The following is an 18240-nucleotide window of genomic DNA, read 5'->3' on the forward strand; positions in this document are numbered from 1 at the left end:
ATTAGTGGCTGGGGACTTGTGACTGGAATTTTTCCTTTCCAGCCAACTTGGAAAGATTGTTACCTGAAAGACTGTTGCAGCCTTGTGTGTGTCTGCCTTGGGGGATGGTGGGGGTACTCCAGATGGTAATTTTGAACCAAATATTTAAACTTTGGTAACTGGATTTTTTTCATGCTTATTCTTTTTTTTTTGCTAACTTACCTACTTGAAGCATTGGAGACGTATTCCATAAAGGAAAATTTAGGCCTTTTTTCTGCTTAAGTATTAGAAGATGGGGTGGCTGTGAAAAGTTGAAAGGTCTATAACTAGCTGTTACTGTATATGGAAATGGATCGGGGAGAGTTTAATGATTAAAAAAAGCAGGTACAGTGGTTCATTCAGCAAATATTCATTATGCACCTACGAGGTATAGGCATTCTATCAGGCTCTGGTGTTAACAGTGGTAGGTAAGCTGGACATGGTTTTTGTCTTCATGGAGTTGAGATGGTAAACATGTAATTATATGCAGTGCTATATTGGGGCTTCCCTGAGAAAACGGCTTTGCTTTATTTTTGTTTTCTAGAAGCTAGACCATGTTAGTGCGAAGTGTGGGGTGTTGGCATATGTGTGTGTGACTACCCTGCATCTGTACACACACACACACACACACACACACACACACACACACACACACACACACACACACACACACACACACACACATTAAGTGAGCTCTTGTATTGCTGAGTACAAAGTAAGCCAAGCATCTTCATTTAATCCTTAACAACTTTATGAAGCAGACATGATTATCCCCATTTCACATATGAGGACCCTGAGGCTCTGCATTAGAGTCCTTAGGTGTAGGCTACAGGAACCAACTCTAGTTGATTTAAACCGTAAAGGAATTTATCTGAAGGATATTGTGATGTTCACAAACTCCGGGGAGCCAGTCGGGGGGCAGCTTAGCTAGGAACAGTGGTTAAAATCATGCCACAAAACTGGTCCATTGAGGAGGTTGTTGCCAACCATGGCCAAGTACTTCAAGTTAGAGCCTGCAAGTACCTTGGGACATTGCTGGCACTGTTGTTCCAGGTACTCAATCCTCCTGTAGCTGTTGATACTTCTAGAATCTTCCATTAACCGTCTCCCTTTCCTTGTCACACTAGCTTCTGAGTTAAAGTCTGAGCAGGTGTTCATAATTGGAGGGCCTATTTTATATGCACATGCCCTAGCTGCAAGGGCATAAGGGAGGGGGGACTTCACAGATTCTGATGCTGGGCAGCTTAAAAAACAACAAGACACCTGGCCACTGTAGCTCAGAGAGGTTAACTGGTTGTCTCATGTCACCCAGTTGTCTCATGTCACCCAGTAAGTGGCAGAGCCTGGTTGTGTCGCTTCTTCCTAATCTCCTGTTCTCCCACTCATTCTACGCTCTCATGTCCAGCTTACCTTCCACATTGACTTCCTCTTGGTTTCTGAATACACCTTGCATTTTCATCCCTTTGTAATTTGGCTCATGCCTTTTCCTTTGCTTGTGCCCCTTGTTACCCTGTACTCTGATAGTGAAATTCTACTCTTTCTGTGTTGGAAACCTCCCCTGTGAAGCCTTGTCTGATTTCCCAGGCAAAATTAATGGCTCTCTTTTCTACATTTCCTCAATACTGGCTTCCTATCTCTTATATGGCACCATCTTTATATGATGGTGGGAGCCTCAGGTCTTTTTGCTTTCCTTGACTGGGAGCCCCTTGAGGACCGGCAACTCTGTCCTATTTGTAATTGTACCCCAAACCCTTAGAGTGGCACATCGTTGCCTGTGGAATAAGTCTTTTTGAAAACCTATGGATTTTGTCAGGATAACCTGACAAAGGAGTCAAGGGAGTCTTGAAGGGAATACACTGAGGCCACCTTTTCACTCTCAGTGGTCATGTTCCATAATCTCCAAAACCTTTTCGTGTAGGCCTGCTCACGATTTTTTGAAATCATTTGAGTGACACCCAAGATTTTGTGGCTGTCATCATTAAGTACCTGCATTCTTTAATGCCTTTCTGAAAATGGATTTAAAAGTCAAATGTGAAAGTCAGACAATAGGCTGAGATGTTATAAAGAGAGATTCCATTTCCAGAAAGCTAGAAAAAAAAATATCTCTAATTATGCCTCACCTTTAAGATACAGTTTTCAACAGTTTATTGCCAGCACTTGGTACATGTTCTGTAAATTGCGTCTTCTATTTCAAACGCTTAGTCAAACAGCTGAATGTTGTTATGAATGTTCCAGGGGGGTTGGAGCTTTTAGGATGCCTGTTATCAATACTTCTCCTTTTCTGTGCTTACTACTTTTTATAAAATAATTAGCACCAAATACAATACAGTACTCAATTTCACAGACGTAGGTGGCAGTCGTGCTGAGCCTCAACTCATCGCTGGCAGGCGGCACTGTCTTGCTTGGCTTGGGTATTCATCAGCTGGCATATGAAAGTCTTCATTCTGTGGATGAAATCTTTTCAGTACGTGTGTGAGGTGGTCAGTTTATGATGACCCAAAGTGTGAGTAATTCAGAAGTTGAATGACTGACCACTGAGGCTCTCTGGTACTTCAGTAATTTTCCACAAAACAGATTTTAATCTTTGTAATCTTTCACCTCATCCTCTCATGTCGTAACCAACTGCATGAGGCCTGGAAATCAGTGGTGGAATCAAGAATCTCCTCAGAGCCACCTTTGTTAAATTCTCCCAACCCCCAATTTATCCTTCCTTTGGAATTCCAGACACTTTATCTGTACCTCTGTTAGGGCACGTGTTACTTCTAAAAATTGTTTTAGAGTTAGTTGCTACTTACAGGCATATCTCGCTTTATTGTGCTTCACAGATACTGCATTTTTTTTTTTTTTTTTTTACAAATTGAAGATTGTGGCATCCCTGCATCGGGCAAGTCTGTTGGCGCCATTTTCCCAACAGCCTTTGCTTATTACTTCATGTCCCTGTGTTCACATTATTTTGGTAATTCTCACATTTCAAATTTTTCATTATTATATTTGTTATGGTGATCTGTAATCAGGGATCTTGGATGTTACTACAACTCACTGAAGGCTCAGATGATGGTTAGCGGTTTTACCAATAAAGTATTTTTAAAGACATAATGCTTTTGAATATTTAATAGACTACAGTATAGTACAAACATAACCCTTATATGCCCTGGGAAACCAAAAAAAAAAAATTCGTGTGACTAACTTTATTGCGATATTCACTTTATGGGTCTTGGTCTGGAACTGAACCCGCAGTATCTCCGAGGTCTGCCAGGTATCTCCCAGGTCAGATTGTAAATTCTGTGAGTCTGTGGGCCCTGTCTTTCTTTGTGTCTCTCAGAGCGCCTGGTACTTTGCAAAGAGCAGGTGCTCCTCAAAGCCTTTCAAATGTTGATTAACAGAATACAAAATGAATTGTCCCTTTTATAACCACTTAACGGCCTGCCATTTCCCTGGGAAAGGTTGTGGACTAACGGCTGATCTCTCTTTAGTGTCTCCAGGGGATATCAGTTGAATTTGGAATTTTTCTCTTTTTGGAGGAAAAAAATAACAGTTGCTTCAGCTGGAAATTTCTGAAGAGCCACAGGAGCTGCAGATTCAGCCCTGAGCTTGTGAATTATTTCCATTATAAAAAGAATCCATTTGTATAACATTAAAGTTGTATATTACTATTGGCTAAAAACTGTTGCTTTGTTTTTGAGGGAAGATGGCTGACAATTTTGTACATCTCATGTAAATTTGGCTTCTTTTCAGCTGTGTCAGATTCAGGGAGTTTTGTAGGTTCTCGATCCCGGAGAGAGAAGAAATCAAAGAAAGGGCGACAGGAAGCTCTGGAAAGACTGAAAAGGGCTAAAGCTGGTGAGAAGTATAAATATGAAGTAAGTAACCATTTTTCTGGGCTTTTTCTCCTGTGCTTCATCTAATTCATAGCCTGTAGATAATCTTACGTCACCTTTGTCACTGATTAGAAATATGCATATATTTCAAGCTTCTTGTAATAGTAATTTCTTAATATCAAACATATGGGCATGAGGTAGATTTACAGGTTATGGGAGACTACTCAACTCAAAGTTCCCATGAGGCACCTTACAGATGCTTTTAAAATTAGTAAGCACACTGCATCTCTGCTAAGTTCCATGGCTTCGTTGAGGGAACTTAGAGATGCTTTTACTTTACTCATAAGGTATTGAGCAGTCTAGCCGAGCACTGCTGCTCCTTGGAGAGAATTGTTGTTCCTAATCTCATATGCAAGGGGAGCGCGGTAGGGACTTGGACCTTCCCTCTGCTGTGTCCTGCGTGTAGGATTGAATGTGATGCCCTTTTGGCTCTTTTCCTCTACCCACTGTCGATGCCCTGCAGGTAGAAAAGCAGAGTGGCTACCATCTGCACAACATTGTCTAACTTCACATTGAGGGCACTCCCTGAGGATCTTAACTGCCTCAGGGCTGGAAAGTGATTAATATGAGAAAATAATAATAGCAACAACAACAACAATAGCAACTAATGCAGTTTTTCAGCTAACACTGTTCTAAGTGCTTTTACAAATATGTTCATTTATTTAATCCTTCCAATACCGTATAAAGTTAGATACTATGATTAACAGCATTTCGCATGGGAGGTATCTGAGGTCACAGTGGCAGAGCCTTGATTGGAACCCAGGCAGCCTGGCTTCAGAATGTGCCTGTTTAGCCATGGCCTATTCTGTATTGGGCTAGTAAGCAAGTAGAAGAGGATTTTTGTCGTTTGGCACCATTCATTCAAGTTAAGGGAGTCAACCAGATCATAAAGGGTTGCTAAAAGGATTACAATAAAGCAAGAGTAAAGCATTTTTAATGTAGGTACTTCTATAAAGGAGTTCTGTGGGGCATTTCAGATGTTGACACAATGTGACTGATTTCCCATTAATCACTGATGTTAATGGCATGGCTCTAAGAGTTCAAGCTGAGCAGTAGCAATGTTTTTAGAGATTGAGTCAAAATGACTTTTTAACTCAAAATGATTTTTAAAAATAGTTTTCCGGTGTCATTTGATAGTATATAAATGAGTTGCTTAAACGAGAGACACAGTACGCATAATAGACTTAAGCCAACAAAGCTAACCTTGCCAGTTCCCTCTCCCCTCAAAAAGAAAGTTGGTCAGTATAGTCATTTTAATTAGACTAGTTTGTGTTTGGGTTGTCAAAAAACTTAATTTGGTAGGGCAGGTAATTTCTGTCACCAAATGATCAAAGGCCAGATCAGTATTTGCCAGTGATCCCTGTCGAGTAGATTAAACCGGAGGTAAAAACTAAGCTTAATCCTGTAATTACTATAAGCCCAGTAGGTGTGGCAGAAATCCAGTCAACTCTACCCATCAAGGCTCTCAAAGCTCTGTGTCCAGGTGTTTTTTCCTAGAGTCTTAGCTCTTCAGATGGAGTTGGTCATTTCCTCCAGTCCCCACTTGAAAAGGCAGAACTCTCAAGAGAAGGGGGAGTTTTTAACGAGGTATCTTTAAGTTCTTGCTGACAAGCCCACCAAATTCTCATCTGGGAGATGGGAGCCCACCAAATTCTCACTGCAGTGGTGTGCATCTATGCTGTCTGTTGCTCTAACTGTGCTGAGGTGGTCTGCTCTGTTCATGCCAGTAGTTTGTGGTGTTCTGGCCTTCTGGCGGTCGGGCAGCCCGTGTGATTGCAGGCCTTGCCATTCTCTCCGCACTTGCCCTCAGTTTTTAAGACCTGAAAATGGTGGGGAATCAATGGTAATACAAATAGGGATCACTCAAAAACCATTTCTAGTGTACCCGTAGAATATAGTGTGTGTTTTGCTGATTTTTGGAGGGGGGTGGATGGGGGAGATTTTCCATTTGAATTACATTTGGTTGGTTGAACAGTTATTAAGATTATTATCTATTTGTGGGGCACCATCAGCTAGTGGAGAGGGAGGTGGCATGTCTTACAGGTTTGCCAAGTACAGGAGAAACCAGTCTCAAAATTACAAGTGACTAATCCCCAAAGCAGCTAATGAAGAATTGGCTATAATTCAGTTTGTTTTTTATGAAGTAGATGAGTAATTGCTGGTGTGACAAGTGTATTATGCTAATGGAATCATTTAATATCTTATGTTAACACCCACCTAAAAGGAATACTAAGTTAATTGATGTCTATTTAAGGAAAATCCTGCAGTGGTGTTGAATGTCAGAACTCATGATTTGGTTGCAGCTACTCCTTCAGGCTGCCATTCCACTTTGAATTTGACAATTTTTTCATCAGAATTGTTTAACACTTTCACTCCACTTGAAGCTTTCTCAAACTTGTATGATGGCAGGTAGAGGACTTCACAAGTGTTTATGAAGAAGTTGATGAGGAACAGTACTCGAAGCTGGTCCAGGCCCGCCAGGATGACGACTGGATCGTGGATGATGGTATGTGGGAAGAAACCGCCTGCCAGGCACTGTATCAGTTGCTTTTCGTAGCTTCTCACTCAGTGGAGTTGCTGCTTTGCTTGGGCAGATGTAAGGCGCTAACTTAAGGTCATACCTTTGGTTTGGGTTTTCCTCAAATGCATGATTTGAGGGTGTGAAAGCAGAACAATAGGAAATTTATTGAGGGACATTTGGGAGAAGCCAGGCACATACCTCAGGCTATAGTATAAATCCTCCAGGAAATGACTGTAGGAATTGGAAGGAACCTGTGGGCTATCCCCATGGGATGGGGTGTAGGAAAACTCTATCTCACAGAATGGCTGTGAGGATTACAGGAGACTGTACTCGTGAAGAGTAACTTCGGCAGGGGCTCCGGGCAGAGGCTGGTCCCCATGTTCTTACAGCCCTTGTGGAAAGCTCGATGGTTCCTGTTTGTGGGATTTGACTCCTTGGGCGTGTGAGTGCTGACCGCGGAGCAGAGGGAGGGGGGTGTAGACCGTGCCTGCCACTGTATTTTTGTTCCTACTTCTGTAATTGAACTCAGCTATATTGCCAGCTTTCCAGGCTCAGTAGTTGTGGCACACGGTCTTAGTTGCTCTGCGGCATGTGGGATCTTCCCAGACCAGAGATCGAACTCGTGTCTCCTGCATTGGCAGGCGGATTCTTAACCACTGCACCACCAGGGAAGCCCGACTTCTGGTGATCTTGATTCTTTTACTTTTTATTCTTCTGGTAGAGTAGAAGTACTGTAAAGCATCCTATTGTGGCAAACTTTGATCCTATGGGCCAAATTATTACCTTAGTTCACCCAAATAGGCATAGTATACAGTTGATCCTTGAACAGTATGGGTTTGAACTGCTTGGGTCCACTTGTATGTGATATTTTTCAGTAGTAAATACTACAGTACTACATGGTCCGTGGTTGGCTGAATCCGCAGATTTGGAAGAACTGTGGATACTGATGGCTGACTGTAAGTTATGTGTGCATTAACCCCAAGTTGTTCAAGGGTCAACTGTATATGCTTTGGTTTTGACTCAGAAAACCTGTGTTGGTGCTGTGTTTCATCCGACTTCTGGTTGAACAGGATTCTGCTGCACTTAAAAATGGCCTGGGCCAGGAGAACCTCTGAGTGGGTATAAAAGGGTTTTTTTAAATCTTTTTGTCATGGCTAAAATATTATTGGCCAATTTTAGAAATTTGATCCTGATATTAAATTTTGTTCCTGCAGATGGTATTGGCTATGTGGAGGATGGCCGAGAGATTTTTGATGATGACCTTGAAGATCATGCCCTTGATTCCCATGAGAAAGGTATCTGCATTTTGAGATATACAGAATTGTCTAAAATTTCAGATGACTTGGTACTTTGGCACAGTTTCTTTAAGGAAAAAGGACCTACCACAATTGTTCTTCAGTATAGAAAATGTTCTAATGTTGCAAGAAGCGTAGTTATGTAGAAAATTAAACGCAAAAAACGTAAACAACCAGGAAATGAGGTATCATGTCTCTGTTATCCAAAGAGTTTAGTCTTACTTATTTTGGAACTTTTAGTCCTGTGGTCATTTTAGACTTGCTAATTTTGAGGGCTGTAAGAATTGATGTCTTTTCATTCCTACTGAAGTGACATACTTAGAATTTTAGCTCTTTGATAGAAGTACAGTACAATAACAAGGTTTAGAACTTTTGTCGACTTGCTTTGTTTAATTGAAGTTTAAAATGATATGAATGTATGTGTCATATCTTCTTAGCTACACAATCATTGGCAAAAAAATTTTTTTGAGTAAACAAGCCTGATTTAGTTCCTGTAAAATGAGAGGGGAAAATTCCCTTCAGTATTTGTTTTTTTGGTTTAGTTCGTTATTACTACCAAGTGGTAGATCACTGGTCAGCACTCTGTGGCCCACTTACGGCCAGTTTGTTTATGGCCCACTTACGGCCAGTTTATTTTTGAACAGCTTTATTGAGACATAATTAACATACCATACAATTCCCCTATTTAAAGTGAACATTTCAGTGGCTTTCAGTATAGTTACAGTAGTACAGCCATCACCACAATCAATTTCATTACCCCAGAAGGAAATCATACCTGTTACTATATAGCCCTCAAGCTAAGAATGGCTTTTACATTTTTAAAGAGTGTAAAAAAAGAAAAGAAGAATTCAAAGAAGAATATGCAACAGCTTAAGAGACGTGTGTGACCACAAAGCCTAAAATCTGTGCTCTCTTACCCTTTTCAGAAAGTCTGCATCTTAATTTGTAGATTATTAACATTTTACGACATTTGTTTACTTTGTCCCTCTTCTCCTTTCCCAGACACATACATGCAGACTTTGTTTTTGGTGAATTTATTGAAAGTAAGTTGTAGACATGCTTCAGCGGTGATCTCCTAAGAACAAGGGTTCTTGTCGTTTTAGTCACAGTACCATTCTCAGGATATTATCTAAGATTTTGTCCATATTAAGATTTCCCCATTTAGCCCAATAATGTCTTTTATAACTGTTTTTAAAAATGCAGTGTCCACTTGGCTTTTCATGTCTCTTTAGTCTTATTTAGTGTAGAGCAGCACCATCCCTCCTTCCTCCCCCTCTGGCCCAATGTCTTTCATGACATTGACATTTTTAAAGGGACCAGGGAATTCCCTGGGGGTCCAGTGGTTAGGACTCTGTGCTTTCACTGCCGAGGGTGTGGGTTTGATCCCTGGTCCGGGAACTAAGATCCTGGGAAGCCATGTTGTGCGGCCAAAAATAAAATTAAAAAAAAAAAAAAAGACCAGGCTGGTTGTTTTGTTGAATGTCCCACAACCTGGGATTTGCATGATTGTTTTTTTGTGCTTAGAGTCAGGTTAAATATTTTGACAAAAATGAAATTTAGATGAACTTGTGTCCTTGCCACTCATATCAGGGACACATAAGGTCAGTTTGTCCCATTACTGGTGATAAGAAGTTTGATCTCTTGCTTTAAGATGATGTTTGTCAGATCTCTTCCTTGTGAAGCTACCTTTCCACCTTTGTAATTAATGGAAATAGGGGTGATAATTTGAGACAGTGTGTGTATATCCCTTTTTCCCCACCAACTTTTACCCAGTGCTTTCAGCCTCTACTGATGATCCTTACCCATTTTTTTTTTTTTTTTTTGGCCACGCTGTGCAGCTTGCGGGATCTTAGTTCCCCAACCAGTGATTGAACCCGGCCCGGCAGTGAGAGCGCTGAGTCCTAACTACTGGACTGCCAGGGAATTCCCCTTACTCTCCTTTTTTAAATTAGCGTTTCAAACTCATGGATTTAAATAAAAGTGCTGTTACAGTTCAGTATCCATTATCATCTTTTTTCTGTTTGATGTGCAAATTACCACAAATTTGGCAGTGGGAGACCCTTTGAGTTGGCTCTTCTGTCCTTTTGAGATGGTCTCATCAGTCTTTGAGCATTTCTTTGCTTTCTGGGCCAACAAGATGTTCCAGGTTCTCCTTGGGTGATTCCTGTCCTAGACCTGGAATCAACCATTTCTCCCAAGAATCATGGTTCCTTTTAGTGGAGAATGGTAGCAGATCTGGGGGAGGGATGTGCTCGTTGCTACTGGGATGTAATGGTTTCTAGGCCCTTTGAGTGAACAGAGCTAGGAGATTATACATGTATGCTGTGAATTCATACTGATACATTCGATTCAAGTGTAAAACCACAGGGTGCTTCATTTTCCCAATCTATATTTGTATTTAGCTTCACCCTCAGTGAAAACCCTTGTCTTCTAAAATATACTCAGGATAATTTTGGGAATTTTAGAATTACTAAACCCATACCTCTAGCAACAACACTTCTAAGTAAAGTTTACAATTTCTTTGCAGTTTTTAAAATTTTTTTTTGGCCACACTGCACGGTATGGGGAACTTCTCCCACCAGGGATCGAACCCGTGCCCCCTGCAGTAGAATCATGGAGTCTTAACCACTGGACCACCAGGGAAGTCCTCTTTGCAGTTTTATTTGTTCTTGGCATATACCCTACTGAGGGTGTATGGTGACGGTATTGTGTTTAGAAGCTATATGAAGTAATTTTTTTCTGTGTGCTGTAGTATCAGTTTACTACACAGGTTCATTTGTTTTTGCTTGTATTTGAATTTAGGCTTTAAAAATATCCTTTTTTTCCCTTTTGTTTTAATTTTAGTTTTTGACTATTGTAAAACACTTATGGCTTAAAAATCAAAATGATATTCAAGAAATAGACTAGATAACTTTTACTCTCACCTCTATGCTTTCTACTTCATTTCTCCCCGTCTCCATAGGTAACCATTTTTATTAGTTTCTAATTATCCTTCCTGTGTTCCCTTTTACAAAAAAATAAGGTTGTATATGTTTTTTTTTCATGTGGGATGTCATTCGTTCATTCATTAGTTAAATTATGTGGATAATCTTCCTGGTTTCTGCCAACCTGTGTCATGTAGGAACGCTACACACTGGTACTGACCGTTAGATAGTAGTGTGGCTAATTGTGTTATTCCTACTTTTTATGAGTCCATGAAGAAGAGGATGAAGTGAGCCCATGTGATTTTTCACCTCCCTGAAGTGAGGAGGTTTGTGTTAGTTTCTGGCGTTGTTGTTAATTATATCATCTTGAATGAGTCCCATCACCTATCTGGACATTAGTTTTGTCAGCTGTAAATTAGGAGATTGGACTGGACAGGGAGGTTTTCGAGGAAAGGACCCACGTCCTCATCATCTCAATGCTGATCACAATAGCAAGTGCAAAGAAAATGTGCAGCATTTATTGAATAAATGAACCATCTCTGTTTCTGTAATCATTATGTTATCGTTTCCCACTAATACGTCAGTGGAGAGAATGACTTGACATTCTGAAGGAGAACTAGTCTTAGAAATCTATTCCATGCTTTGTCACCATTCACCCACAAGTCGCTGCTGTTTCAGTGTCCTTCCCAAGTTGCCCAATAAGGTCCCAAGATCTTCAGAACGGAAATGGAATTCCGCAATCCACTTTAAACACTTAGAAGAAATCGTAGAGTTTTGCCTGGGAGTAAAAGGTCAACTCTTTTTGGTGTAGATCCAGTCCCTGGCATGTTGTTTTCAAACAGAGACAGAAAAACATCAACTAAATCCCAATGAAGAAAAATCAGTGGGAAAACGAATAAAACAAATCAAATTGGGGACTTCCCTGGCGGTCCAGTTGTCAAGACTCCACGCTTCCATTGCAGGGGGCCTGGGTTCGATCCCTACTTGGGGAACTAAGATCTAAGATCCCGCATGTTGCGTGGCGCGGCCAAAAAACAAAAAAAACCGGAAAGAAAGAAAGAAAAAAAACAGAAACAAAACAGAAGCCCTAAAATTGTGGAAGAATTTCATCTCAAATGTTGACTCCTGTTCTTTCTCTGTTTCCTGTTGTCCTATCTAATTCCTGCTAACCTACAATGGTGAGATTAAAGACCCTTAGTGAAGCCTTCCTTGCTAGTCAAACCTCTATTGACCTTCTCTTTTGATACTCTTTATTAGGACCTGAATTTTGTTTACTAAATATTTTGACCATTGCCTATATTCTCTTTTCAAACTGCTCCAAATGATCTCTTTAAAAAATTAAATTCCCCTGTCTTATGTTTTTCACAAATGTGCTACAAATCTTTTCATAGTCTTAGGCACATGAAAAGTACATAACAGAAAATTTATCATCTGTGACATTTAGTGCATTAACGGTGTTTGCAACCATGACCATTATCTAGTTGCAGAACATTCTTTCACCCCAGATGGAAACCCATACCCATTAAGCAGTCATTCCCCAGTCTTCCTTCCCTCAGCCCCTGGCAACTGCTAATCGCTTTCTGTCTCTGGATTTCCTATTTTGAACATTTCATATAGTTGGAATCATGCAATTATGTGAACATTTGTGTCTGACCTGTTTCATTTAGCATAGTGTTTTCAAGGTTCGTTCATGTTGTAGCATGAATCAGTACTTCATTCATTTTTAGGGCTGAATACTATTCGATTGCAAGGATAGACCACATTTTGTTTATTCATTTATTAGTTGTAGTGCATTTGGGTTGTTTCCATCTTTTGGTTATTGTGACCAGTGCTGCTGTGAACTTTTGTGTACCAGTTTTTGTTTGAACACTTGTTTTTAATTCTTTTGGGCATATGCCGAGGAATGGAATTACGTGTATGTATTTTTATTTCCTTTTCTTTCTTACACAAAGGATATTTTCTATAGATACTTTTGTACTTGGCATTTTTTCAGTTAAGAAGATATCCTAAATCAACTATACTTCAATTAAAAAAGGAAAACAAAAAAGAAATAAAACTGTATTGATAATGCAGAAAAAATTAAAATTCTGAAATGTTAAAAAAAAAGATATCCTGAAAATCACTGCATATCAGCACATAGAGGGCTTTCTTTCTTTCTTGATCATTTCTATATAGCTGCATAGTATTCCATTGTATGGATGTACCATGGTTTATTCATGTGGTTTTCTTGAATGAACATTTAGATTTTCAGTAATTAGCTCTTGCAGATAATACCACATTGAATAACTGTGCATATGGTATTTTCCTCAGGGAAAATTCCTAGAGGTGGGATTGCTGGCTCAGAGAGTACATGCACATGAAGTTTCATGAGATATTGCCAAATTCTTCTCCATTGGAGTTGTCCCATTTTACACTCCCATGAACAACATGAGCGTCCATCTGGACACCATGGCCTCACCAACAGAATGTGGTGAGAATGTGTTGTCAAGCTTTCGAATTTTTGCCACTCTAATATGCAAGGAATAACATCTTGGTGTGGTTTTCATCTGCATTTCTTTTACGCATGAAGTTGGGTATCTTTTCATACAACTTAATAGCTGTTTATATATATTTTTTATTTCATTTTTCTGGCTGCGTTGGGTCTTCGTTGCTGCACGCGGGCTTTTCTCTAGTTGCAGCGAGCGGGGGCTACTCTTCGTTGCAATGCGTGGGCTTCTCATTGTGGTGGCTTCTCTTTTTGTGTAGCACGGGCTCTAGGCACGCAGGCTTCAGTAGTTGTGGCTCTCGGGCTCTAGAGCGCAGGCTCAGTAGTTGTGACATGTGGGCTCTAGAGCACAGGCTCAGTAGTTGTGGTGCATGGGCTTAGTTGCTCCGCGGCATGTGGGATATTCCTGGACCAGGGCTCAAACCCGAGTCCCCTGCATTGGCAGGCAGATTCTTAACCACTGCGCCACCAGAGAAGCCCTATATATTTTTTTAATGTGAACCATATGTTAGTATTTATTGCCCACATTCTCTTTGGGTTTTTGGCCTTTTTTTTTTTTCTGGCCATATAACGCGGTTTGTGGGATCTTAGTTCCCTGACCAGGGGATCGAACCTGGGTCCCTGCAGTGGAAGCGTGGAGTCTTAACCAATGGACTGCCAGGGAATTCCATTGGCCTTTTTTTTTTAATATCAGTGAAATTGGTTTTTTCTCTGCAAAACATATTGCAAAAATTTTCTTCTGTTTTGTCTTTAACCCTGTTTCTGATATAATTGCATCTATCGATCCTTTTTTTTTTCTTGCAGATGGATTTTGAATCATAGATAGAAAGACTTTCCCCACACCCAGGTTACAAGGAATTCGCCTTTTTTATTAAAGTACTTGTATAATTTCATTTTTAAAATTTTGCCCTGTGACCTGCTTGGTGTTTATACTGATTTACTTCTTTACAAATGGGTAGCCAACGCTAATTATTAAAAAGTCCATCTTTTCCCCAGTAATATGAGATGTCACCTTTGTTTTATGCTAAATTTCCATAAGTAATTTGGTCTTTATCTAGACTCCATATTCTGTTTCATCTGGTCTGTGTATTCATATGCCACTACCACACTATGTTAACTATTCATTCTAGGTCTTTTGTAGGTGGAGGCTGCTCTGGGATGAGTCAGAAAGTGAGAGTAAAATTGACAGTAGTAGAGGAGTTTGCAGGTGGTTTCCACTTGCCCGGAAGAGAAAACATATGGCACAAGTTGTTCTTTATGGAACAAATGTCTCCGTGCTGTTTAGTGTTGCTAGGACATGCGTTCCTCATAAAATGGAAACGAGGATGCTACAGTATCGTAACTGGTGATCTTGTTTTTTCGTAGTTCAGTTTTCCTGTCAGAGTCAGTATCACACTAAAATGATCTCATGAAGACTGCAAGCCTAATCCCCTGGTACCAGATGAGCTTGATCTTTTTATTTCCATGGGGAAAAAAAAAACCACCCACCTTTTAAAAAGCTTTTTATTTACATTAACAGTAGCAATTAAACAGTCCCACTTAACTCATCCTGATATTTGACTGGCATTTCATCAGTTTCTGTAGTAACATTTAGTCAGGTTGTCCTGAATTCAGCTCATTTTAAAGATTCTTTCCTGTGTACCTTGCATAAAGTCTCATAGTTTTGTATTTTGAATTTTTAACATTTTTCTTGTCACAGTCTCATATACAGAGGGCAGGTGACTGGGCTTTTGGTTTTCCATTTTGATTTTTGCTGGTGCGTGTTTCTAAATAAATTTTCTTCCCACAGGAAAAAATGATAAAGCATGCAACAAAGACAAGAGGAATGTCAAGAAGGCCGTGGTGACAAAACCGAACAATATCAAGTCAATGTTCATTGCCAGTGCTGGGAGGAAAACCGCAGATGTGAGTCTCATGGTTTTCTTATATTTGCCTCTTCCTTTGTGAAGCGAAGAGTCCTGTTTCTTCATAGTTCACCTTTCCTGTCAGATTCCCTGTAGCTCTAAACAGATGATCTTATGAAGGCTGCTAGGCTAATCCCCTGGTTCTAGATGAGCTTGGTCTTTGATCTTTGATTATATTTAATGTTTGATTATACAGTTAATAGGTGGTCAATATGTTTTTTTTTTTTTTTTTAATTAATTAATTTATTTATTTATTTATTTTTTAGCTGTGTTGGGTCTTCGTTTCTGTGCGAGGGCTTTCTCCAGTTGCGGCAAGCGGGTGCCATTCTTCATCGCGGTGCGCGGGCCTCTCACTATCGCGGCCTCTCTTGTTGCGGAGCACGGGCTCCAGACGCGCAGGCTCAGTAGTTGTGGCTCACGGGCCTAGTCGCTCCGTGGCATGTGGGATCTTCCCAGACCAGGGCTCGAACCCGTGTCCCCTGCATTGGCAGGCAGATTCTCAACCACTGCGCCACCAGGGAAGCCCGTCAATATGTTTTTTTAATGTTGCTTTTATTTTTTATTTTATTTTATTTTATTTTATTTTTAATTTTTTTTGGCCGCGCCACGTGGCTTGTGGGATCTTTGTTCCCTGACCAGGGATTGAACCCGGACCTACGGCAGTGAAAGTGCTGAGTCCTAACCACTGGACTGCCAGGGAAGTCCCAATATGTTTGAACTCAGATATTTGAGTAATGTTTTCCCAATCTCAGTCACTAAGTTGGATGTAGATTTCTAGGTGAATTGAGGCACCTCAGTGGTTGTGGCTTGGAGATAGAAGAGAAAACTGAACCAGAAAGCTGCACTGACAGTGAGTGTGTTTATTTTGGTGATTAGCAGGAGGATTATGGAATGAAGCTGAAAATTGAGGGCGGGGGCTCGGGGTGTAGGAGTTATGTTTAGGCCCGTGGTGGTTAAGATCTGTGAGTAGTAGAGGAGCCGTCAGAGTTAGGGGTGAAGAGGCAAGGACTGACTGGCTGGGTTCTTCCTTCCACTGACATGGGGTCCGGGTGAAAATATGAAGGGCAGGGCTTTCTCATTCTCCCTGCCTTTATAATTTCCAGAAAGCTGTTGACTTGTCCAAGGATGATCTGCTAGGTGATATTCTACAGGATTTGAACACTGAGGTAAGTGAATCTCCAGGAGTTGTCAAATATTCAGGAGACATGGGCTGAAGAAACAATTCAGTAATTTTACAAAACAGACTGTTGCTAGAATGCAAAACAGAAAATTCAGTGACAACACCACCACCAAAAAACAAAACAAAAGAAAACAAACAAACCCCCAAACCAAAACAAAGCCCTTCAAATTGGTTTCTTCTCACCATTTTAGGTGAGTAGTTTCTAGCTACTCTAGGCTCTGTGATTGTGTAGATTGGGCCGCGTGGGGCTGTGTTTGAAGTAGTAGGAATCCACACGAGTCAGTTCTGGGAAGGCACACTGCTCGCGCTCTGTTGCTGCCGTGTATGTTCCCGAAATGGATTGAAGCCTGTCAGTCTGCACAATCAGGCGTGAGATCCTCGTCTTGAATTCCGAGTGGGGTTGAGGGAAGAGTCAGTGAGCTGTCCCTGATAGAACTCAGACAGGTTCATCTGTACTGGAATTTGCAACTGGGCTGTTTCACAGCAAGACTAAGCTCTCATTTAGAGATGTGCTTCTTTCTAAGTGACCCTTGATTAAAATGACTTACACCTACACTGTGTAGTTCGAGCTTGACAGTTTTTAAATGTAATATTCTGGAAGGGTAAGGGAGAAGTATGTTAAGTTTTAAAGAGAAAAAATTGATGAGGGGTGGATTCAATATTCTGGTTTTCTAGTGAGTCTGTGGTATTGTTGCTATAGTAACCTCACTGCATGAACATAGATCTGTGGGGGGAGCAGGGAAGGAAAAAAGTGCTTTGCTCATTGGGCTTCACTGGGGGAAGAATCGTACTTTTTGTGTCTTGTGGTAAACCAAGCATGGCAGTGAATGTCTGTCTTTCCCCTCCTTTTAGACACCTCAAATAACTCCACCACCTGTAATAATACCGAAGAAGAAAGGATCCAGTGGAGCTTCACTGAATCCCTTCTCTGTACACACCCCCAAGGTATAGTGTGTGGAAATACCTTCAATCTTGATTTATATTATTGCTTAAAACTTATTTTGTTGCTTTTCTATGTGAGTGAAATGCCTTTGAATTTGTTCTTGCTTTTGTTTTAAATTAGGACTCCTGTTTCATATTATGTAGTTTCACATATTTCAAAAATAGCATGTGCCTGTTTTTTTCATAGTAAATTTTGTAGTAACTAGTATGTGTTTATTATAGGTATTACAACTGTGCTAAATGCAATAATTTTCCTTCTGGAAACAAGTGTTTTTTTTTGTAAACCTAGGTAACAGTAAAATAATTAATAAAACAGAAAATCGTTTTATAAATGGGAACTGTCATTTTCTCTGGTCAGGGTAGGACAGATGCATATTTTTAATATGCAGGTCTAACTGACTAAACATTTAAAAACATTGACAGGCAGCTCCTTCAGGAAAAACCGCTTCCCCGGTCTCAAGGAAGGAGCCTTCATTAACCCCTGCTCCTCTTCAATGTGCTGGATTTGCTGGTAAGTCTGCTGTCAAGCAGAATTGCAAGGGTGTGAAGCAGTTGCAAAGTGCTGTCAAAAGATGGAGGCCCCGTGAAGGAGGAAGTGGGGGGAATTTGAAGGGCTTGCAATAGCCAGTTTCAGCATGAAAGGTTTGAATTCATAGCAGGAAAAGTTAAAAACATCCAATTTGGAGATTGAAGAGAAATGCAAATAGCATGTGGGCAAGGGGTGGGCTGCCGTTGCAGCGTAGGGGAAGCTTTTGTGCTCCCTGGCAGCGGCACATGATGGGAATGTGTGATGCCGCCCTCAGGAGAGCCGGCGCCGGCATTGTGTACAGTTGACAAGGAGGAGTCAGGGGCAGTGGATTTTGAAGATGGCGACTTTGATGAGCCCATGGAAACGGAGGAGGTGGACGTGGAGCCTGTGGGTGCCAAGACCTCCGACCAAGAGAGGGAGCCAGCAGAGGGGACAAAACATGAGGCAGATCCTGGGAAAGGGACCATACCCTACTCGTAAGAGCATTTTATGACTTTTCTGGCAAGTAGTGCTACAATTATCCCGTCGGATTTTGAAAGGTTTTTGAAAATGTGATTTTTGCAG

General features: G+C 40.7%; 1 protein-coding gene across 3 annotated transcripts in view; it reads left to right on the forward strand.

Moving 5' to 3' along the window:
* Positions 1 to 18240, forward strand: part of POLA1 (DNA polymerase alpha 1, catalytic subunit) — a 292398-nt gene that overhangs the window by 1335 nt on the left and 272823 nt on the right. For all 3 annotated transcript variants that reach the window (XM_082375477.1, XM_082375478.1, XM_082375479.1), the window contains exons 2-9: positions 3754 to 3878; positions 6306 to 6402; positions 7632 to 7712; positions 14911 to 15026; positions 16129 to 16191; positions 17058 to 17150; positions 17571 to 17658; positions 17951 to 18152. In XM_082375477.1, the coding sequence (XP_082231603.1) occupies positions 3754 to 3878; positions 6306 to 6402; positions 7632 to 7712; positions 14911 to 15026; positions 16129 to 16191; positions 17058 to 17150; positions 17571 to 17658; positions 17951 to 18152 (865 nt within the window). The remainder of the gene's footprint in view (positions 1 to 3753; positions 3879 to 6305; positions 6403 to 7631; positions 7713 to 14910; positions 15027 to 16128; positions 16192 to 17057; positions 17151 to 17570; positions 17659 to 17950; positions 18153 to 18240) is intronic.

Source organism: Balaenoptera borealis (assembly GCF_965194805.1).
Source record: "Balaenoptera borealis genome assembly, chromosome: X".
NCBI classification, from domain to species: domain Eukaryota; kingdom Metazoa; phylum Chordata; class Mammalia; order Artiodactyla; family Balaenopteridae; genus Balaenoptera; species Balaenoptera borealis.